Here is an 8,469-nt window from a genome sequence, read left to right as displayed (position 1 = left end):
TGTGTTTCATATTTAATTTATTTAAGCAATGTCTACTAACTTTCTGAAAATATTTGTAGGCTTCGAATCGCTTTGCAACTACGGTGGAAGAAAATGATGCAAGGAAGGTGTGGCAGAAGGTGGCTGCCAATCGATTTGCAGACATGCTGCACACTATGAAGACTGCAGCAAAAAAAGCATCTGGCGTAGTAGATGATCCATTACTGTGGAAGGGCCATGGTCCTATTACTATCAGGAGAGATTACTGGGATGAAATGTGCGATATGTGGGCGGGAGATGCATTTAAAAATCGCTCTGCGAAGGCTTCACAAAATCGATCGAAGATGCCCGAAGCCCATCTACACACAGGTGGATCTAAGACATTTGGGAGCCACCTAAAGAAAATGGTAACTCATCAATATATAATATTAATTTTATAAGTATAGTTGCAAATTTGTGTACTAAATCTTTTGTCATTTAACTTCGCAGGAAGCAGAAAAAGGAGGCAGTGTACCATATAAGGATGTGTTTGTAGAAACACATAAACGGAAGACCACGGGAGTCTTCGTATCAGAGAAGGCGAGAACGACAACGGTATGTATTAATTCTATTAATAATCATTGCAATATATATGCAAGTCATCATAATGTTATCATTAATTATTAATGAATACTTTAAACATTATTTTGTAGGAGGCATATGAGCAACAAATGGTAGAGCGATATGGTGAAGACGCTACTCAGCATCCATCATTTGATCCTACAGCATGGGTGACTGCAGCAGGTGAACCCAAAAAAGGTCGCGTGTTCGGGTTTGGGAGTAATATGAACACTTCACCAGTTATTGGTTCTTCCAGTTACGGCTCACCAACTTCTTGCGCCGACATAAGCTCCAAGCAGCCGACTATTCTTTCCGGTGATGATGTACGCGAGATCATTAATGAATCACTGAATAACTACTTCCAATACACCGTCGCCCCCTTTCTCCGAAATGAGATCAAGGCCGCTGTTCAGGATAGGGGATCTTCGATTCCAGGTCCCTCTCAGGTATAATCACATATATAGTTTTTTTGACTATCTTAAAGCACATCTGAGCATGGTAGAATCACATATAGAGTTTTTCTAGATGCCTTAGAACACATATGAACATGCTATAATCACATATTCAATTTTTTTACTGCCTTAGCACACATATGAGCATGATAGAATCACATATATATATATATATTTAACTTTTTGTCTGTCTTAGAGCACATATGAGCATGATAGAATCGCATATAAAGTTTTTTTGATTGCATTAGAACACATAAGCATGCTATAATCACATATTCAGTTTTTTTACTGCCTAAGAACACATATGAGCATATTATAATCACATATTCTGTTTTTTGACTGCCTTAGCACACATATGAACATGCTATAATAACATATAGAGTTTTTTAACTGCCTTAGAACACATATGAACATGTTATATATCATTTATGATAGAATCACATATAAAATTTTTGGCTTTGCCTGCCTTAGAGCACATATGAGCATGCTATATTCACATATTCAATTTTTTTACTGCCTTAGCACACATACGAGCATGATCGAATCACATATATAGTTTTTTGCTTGCCTTAAAGCACATCTGAGCATGGTAGAATCACATATAGAGTTTTTTTATATGCCTTAGAACACATATGAACATGCTATAATCACATATTCAATTTTTTGACTGCCTTAGCACACATATGAGCATGATAGAATCACATATAGAGTTTTTTTATTGCCTTAGATCACACATGAGCACATGATAGAATCACATATAGTGTGTAATTTATTTCATTATATTTTGTTTATCAATACTGACTGTTCTTTTCTTGTGTAGGCTGCTAGCGATAATCAGGGTAGTGGAGCTGAAGGGACAGATAAAGACAATGAACAAGAAGACGCACAAAATCTTGGCGATGATTAGAGGACTGTGTTGAAGAAGTTCTATTTTTTTTATTTTTCCTAATTGTAATTGTTGAATTGTAAATAATTAAACTTTTTAGTTTTAAGGTGGAACGATTAATTATTATAGATACTTGTTATATGAATTTTTTTGTGTGGTTTGTTTTTTATTTACAGGAAATATAAATTGTACAGGAAATATAAATTGTACAGTTCTCCGTAATTAATTTTTAAATAAATTTTTTTTGATTTTTTTTCGTTTTTGCGACGGATTAGCAACGGATGGTTCCGTCGCTATTCATATTAATCTAGCGACGGCTTAGCGACGGAATTAAATCCGTCGCCACGCCGTGGTCGCCGTTTAGTACCGGCGGATTGGCGACGGAATATAGCGCTCGTTATTCCGTCGCAATTAGCGACGGACTTGGCGACGGAATAATTCCGTCGCCAGTTAGCGTCGAAATATTCGCGACGTAAGCATACTGTCGCCGCGTTGTCGCTAATCCGTCGCTAACATGGTTAGCGACGGATTAGCGACGGATTAGCGACGAAAGGTGGTCGTCGCTAATCTACTGCTCTGTTGTAGTGCAAGATCTTGGAGACTTCTCCATTCCTTTTCATGAGATAAATCGTGACTTCATGCGCAAGATTCAAAAGAAAGAAATTGCAGAGGCTTTGAAGAAAATGAAATCAAGAAGGGCAGTTGGCCCAGATGGTATACCTATCGAGGCTTGGAAATGCTTGGGAGAGAAAGGTTTAGAATGGTTGACAAATCTTTTTAACTTGATTTGGCGAACAAATAAGATGCCTAATGAGTAGAGGAAGAGTACTTTGGTGCCTTTATATAAGAATAAGGGTGATATACAAGATTGCACAAACTATCGTGGTATAAAACTCATGAGTCATACTATGAAACTTTGGGAGAGGGTGATTGAGTCTAGGTTGAGGAAGGTTGTCATGATATCGGAGAATCAATTTGGTTTTATGCCTGGAAGATCAACTATGGAAGCTATACATCTTCTTAGACAACTTATTGAAAGATATAGAGAGAGGAACAAAGATTTGCATATGGTTTTTATTGATTTAGAGAAGGCATACGATAGAGTACCTAGGGACGTTCTCTGGTGGACAATGATGAAGAAAGGTGTTTCTCTCAAGTACATTAGTATAATTAAAGATATGTATGAAGGAGTAGTAACCAATGTCCGCACTTGTGGAGGGGTGACAACCAATTTCCCGATAACGGTTGGGTTACATCAAGGATCTGCTTTAAGCCCTTTCCTATTTGCGATAGTGATGGATGAGCTTACGAGATCAATTCAAGAAAATGTACTGTGGTGTATGTTGTTTGCTGATGATATTGTTTTGATTGATGAGTCTAGAGCTGGGGTTAATGCTAAGTTAGAATTATGGAGACAGACATTGGAAGCTAGAGGTTTTAAGTTGAGTAAGAGTAAGACTGAATATATGGAATGTCGGTTTAGTAAGCAACGAAGTAGTGATGGGAGTGTAGTGAAGCTTGGTGAGCAAGATATACCGGTGAATGATTATTTCAAATATTTGGGATCCATCATTCAAAAGTATGGAGAAATTGATGGAGATGTAAATCATAGGATAAAGGTTGGGTGGATGAAATGGAAAAGTGCTACTGGAGTGCTGTGCGATCGTAGAATGCCATTGCGGTTGAAGGGAAAGTTTTATAGGATGACTATTAGACCCGCTTTACTATATGGTACGGAATGTTGGGCTGCCAAGAGACATCATATTCAAAAAATGAGTGTAGTTGAGATGCGGATGCTTAGATGGATGTGTGGAAATACAATAAAAGATAAGATTCGGAACGAAGAGATACGTAAGAAGGTAGGTGTTGCACCCATTGAAAATAAGATGCGAGAGAATCGTTTACGGTGGTTTGGACATATTCGGCGAAGGCCTAATGATGCTCCAGTTAGAAGGTTGGAGAAATGGGAAAATATATTAGTTAAAAGAGGTCGGGGTAGGCCTAGGAAGACTTGGATGGAGATGATAGGAAAGGATATGAATGCTTTGAACCTCACCGAGGACATGGCGTTGGATAGAAATGATTGGAGGAAAAGGATTCATGTGGAAGACCCAAAATGAATTTCTTTTTTGGTTCATATCGCTGACCCCAATTGTTTTGGGATGAAGGCGTAGTTGTTGTTGTTGTTGTTGTAAAGGCAAACTGGGGTTAGGCAGACCCCCACCAGTTACACAACATACCACTGGGTTTTGAACTTGCAACGTCAACACATGGTGACGACCTGCACTAACAGCTCCTACCAAACAAGCTGAGCCCTTAATTTTTTGGATGATCAAAATATGAACGCAGCCGTTCAACTTCACCAAGGAAACATCATACAAGGCACTTTATCATGAAACTTATATAGGAAGCAATCATCATCAATAACATTAGCCCAGTACGCTCCTTGTCGTCGACCCGTCGGCCATCGACGTGGCCAGCTTGCTCATCAGCGTTCTTTCACCTTCCACTGTTCATTCTCAGCCTTCCCTGTGCCGACGCCTCCCGACCCCCGCCCCCTATCTCTACGCCTTTTTCTGCTCAACCTCCAGCTCCCCTACTCCCTTCTTCCACTCTTCCCATTTCCACCTGTGCGCTGATGCCTTGCCGGAGCGTTTCCGGCACTTCGGTTGCTGTCCCCAACTCTGCTGAGTGCAATGCCACAGTGTTAGCCCAGTTATCTCTGCACCTCAACCGCTGGTCCCTCCCACATCTTGCTGGTCATGACAGTCCTCCCAACCTTCCATTCTCCCTAACCCTGGTTTTCTCCTGTGGCCTTGCAGACCTGCTTCAATGCTGCATTTGCGCTAGCTCCCTGACGATTCCTATGATTGCATCCTTTATCCGCAGCTTCCTCTGCTGGTGGCCAACTACATCTCTGTCTCCCTGCGCCTTTCTTTTTTTTGGGGGCATCTACTTCACCGTAAGATTCCTGTGTTGGATTCTGAATTAGGAAAATCACATTTCTTGATCTCTAAATTTGTTTATGTTAAATCATTATAAACATAAAAAACAAATAAAACATAATGCAAAAGCATAACTGAATTCATAGTAGTTGCACCGATAGATCTTGATGGATTAGATCTTTCAAAACTTTATAGGTAGCATTTTTTCTTCTCTAAATCTAATGAAAAATAAATGGTTTTCTTTTTTGGTGGAGGCAAAAAAGAACAACCATTATATACCTAATTGTAACCACCTCACCGTTTCCTTTTCAATTTAACCCATTATAAAAAAAAAATTAATATATGAGGACACATAAAGTATCTACACATTATTATAACCATATTCTATAAGATGTCATGTGACATATTCTATAAGATGTCATGTGACTCAACCATGTAAGATCACTTTATATGCTCACATAAAATATCTAACATCACGGTCCTCTAGATTGCTTCATCTTCTTCAAAGAGCCTCCTTGTTGGGCCAGGCTCCGGGTGATTGGTATTGTCAGTGGTGATGGACATTGTATTTTCACTGAAGTCGGAGGTGATTTTGTTGTTCCTTCCTGCATCATCCTAATAACCCCAACCTCACCATTCTTGGAGGTGCATGCCACCTCCCGCTCGGCATTCTCGCGCTTGTTCCACCCCCGTGTGCCCTCTGCCTCTCGGCCAACCTTCTATGTCTGTCATCTAGCCTCCTCACAAGGTTTCTTTCAGTCTATCTCAATTATGCTCCAGAACGCCAACATTTCATGTGGTTTCTTCGTGGGTTGTATTTGGGTTATGCTATCTGCGAGCCTCCCTGCACTTCCTCTCCTTGTTGGTCCGGCCTTGGTCTGCCATTTTCTCCTCCAATGGCTCCTTCCTTTTCCGGCCCTGGCCTTCACCTCGAGTCACCCAACCGTTGGTCTGCTTCTCGAGGCTCGCCCCTACTCGTGTCGCTTCGACTTCCTCACCCGGTTGTGCTTTGATTTTCTGTCTGCGGCATGGTCTTTGTCTGAAGCAGGTTATATGCCCCCCCCCCCCCCCGAACAGGGCAGTTAGCTACATCTCATGTTCGGGGGTCCCATAGAGCACCACGTATGTAAGCATGTGTATCTCGTATCCCCATGTTTGTCAGCATTAATTAGCGTTGGAGTTTGATGCGATTGCAAAGACTTAAGTACCCTCTCCTCCATTGGTGCCAAAAAAAAATGACGATACTTGAAAAGGAGTGGTTGTAAAGACTTAAGTGCCCCGAAGATGATTATTTAAGACCCAATCTCTGCACTGCAGGATTATCTGAGAAAGAAATCTCCCCTCGAGGAGGCCATGAACATCAACTCTCTCACTCTCTCTCTCCCTTCTATTTCTGCTTCTATGCACATCCAACAGAAGATCTTGCATTGCTCCATCAAACATTGGCTGACCTGCACATTGACTGTTGTGGAGCCTGATTCAGAGTTTTTACCCTTACAGGAGGAGGGTTTGGGGGCTCATCCCAACGTGGGTAGCATCATTCAACTAAATGAGTTGTAGATCCTGATTCAGAGTTTTTACCCTTACAGAAGAGGGGTCTGGGGGCTCCTCCCAACGTAGGTAGCATCATTCAACTTGAAGAGTTGTGGAGTCTGATTCAAAGTTTTTACCCTTACAGAAAAGGGGGGTCTGAGGGTTCCTCCCAGCGTGGGTAGCATCATTCAACTTGAAGAGTTGTGGAGTCTGATTCAGAGTTTTTACCCTTACAGAAGGGGGGTCTAAGGGCTCCTCCCAGCGTGGGTAGCATCATTCAACTTGATGAGTTGTGGAGTCTGATTCAGAGTTTTTACCCTTATAGGAGGAGGGTTTGGGGGCTCCTCCCAACGTGGATAGCACCGTTCAACTTGATTCGTTGTGGAGCCTGATTCAGAGTTTTTGCCCTTATAGGAGAAGGGTTTGGGGGGCTCCTCCCAGCGTGGGTAGCATCGTTCAACTTGATTCATTGTGGAGCCTGATTTAGAGTTTTTGCCCTTACAGGAGAGGGGTCCGGGGGCTCCCCCCAGGCACGGCTCCCGGGTGTCGTGGTTAAAAAATGCACAGGGTGTCGTGGTGAGAAAGACATATGTTTGTTCTAAGCAAGGTTGGAAGAAATCAATGGAAAATCCAACAGGGAGCATGCCAGAATCAAGATGTGGATGTCAAGCGAGAATGGTGTTGTGCAACTCAAATAACACAAAATAATAAGGGTCTGATTTTTAGTTAAAATGGGGAATGAAATGACAATACAAATTGCTTAAAATTTACAGGAACAAACTAGACTCAATAACGAAGACACCATTTTTTACGGATTTGTAATATGACCTACGGTTAGGGAGATATGGCCCTGACAAGTTGGTCCTAATTCGGGTAGCGATTTGCAGCGATTTGTTTACTGAATAACACTATAAATCGCTATAGCGATTTGCGGAAGACACTACAAATCGCTATAGTGAGATTCAAAAACACTATATAAATTGCTATAGCGATTTGCGGAAGACACTACAAATCGCTATAGTGAGATTCAAAAACACTATAAATTGCTATAGCGATTTGCGGAAGACACTACAAATCGCTATAGTGAGATTCAAAAATACTATAAATCGCTATAGCGATTTGTGAAAGACACTACAAATCGCTATAGTGAGATCCAAAAACACTATAAATCGTTATAGCGATTTGCGGAAGACACTACAAATCGCTATAGTGAGATCCAAAAACACTATAAATCGCTATAGCGATTTGCGAAAGACACTACAAATCGCTCTTGAAAAGCCGGATAACACTATAAATCATTGTGGGGCTCGTTGAAGACCCGAAAATACTACAAATCTTTGTAGGAAAGCCCGATAACACTACAAATCGTTGTGGGCCCGGGATCCGCGCCAGGGGGGAGCCCCCAGACCCCCTTCTTGTAAGGGCAAAAACTTTAAATCAGGCTCTACAACGAATCAAGTTGAACAATGCTACCCACGATGGGAAGAGCCCCCGGACCCCCCTCCTGTAAGGGCAAAAACTTTAAATCAGGCTCCACAACGAATCAAGTTGAACAATGCTACTCACGCTGGGAGGAGCCCCCAAACCTTTCTTCTGTAAGGGCAAAAACTCTGAATCAGACTCCACAACTCTTCAAGTTGAACGATGCTACAATCAGTGTGCATGTCAGTCGGTGTTTGATGGAACAATGTAGGATCGTCTGTTGGATGTGCACAGAAGTAGAGAGAGAAGGGAGAGAGAGTGAGAGGGTTGATGTTCATGGCCTTCTCCAGAGAGAACTCTTTGCCTCCCTTGATTTCTTCTCTAGAGAGAGAGATATAAGGTTTTATAGTGTTTTACGGAAAAAGAAGAAGAAGACTTTGAAGAGTCAACATCATCCTCGACTTTCTGGATGGAGGACATGTTTGTCCTTTTTTTGAACGGAGAAAGAAGAAGAAGACTTTGAAGAGTCAACATCATCCTCGACTTTCTAGATGGAGGACATGTTTGTCCTTTTTTTTGAATTTAGAAAGAAGAAGAAGACTTTGAAGAGTCAACATCATCCTCGACTTTCTGGATAGAGGACATGTTTGTC

General features: G+C 41.4%; 1 protein-coding gene across 1 annotated transcript; it reads left to right on the top strand.

The window, feature by feature from the left end:
• The first annotated feature begins 803 nt into the window (after nt 1–803).
• LOC149827248 (uncharacterized) lies at nt 804–2,095 on the top strand. Its single transcript, XM_090018323.1, has 2 exons — nt 804–1,025; nt 1,852–2,095. The coding sequence occupies exons 1-2, from the start codon at nt 804–806 to the stop codon at nt 1,936–1,938; spliced, it is 309 nt and encodes a 102-aa protein (XP_089874449.1). The 3' UTR covers nt 1,939–2,095.
• Nucleotides 2,096–8,469: the final 6,374 nt, after the last annotated feature.

This window comes from Nuphar pumila, chromosome 10 (assembly GCF_984573655.1).
Source record: "Nuphar pumila chromosome 10, dmNupPumi1.hap1.1, whole genome shotgun sequence".
Lineage (NCBI taxonomy): Eukaryota > Viridiplantae > Streptophyta > Magnoliopsida > Nymphaeales > Nymphaeaceae > Nuphar > Nuphar pumila.
This window is presented reverse-complemented; position numbering and strand designations above follow the sequence as displayed.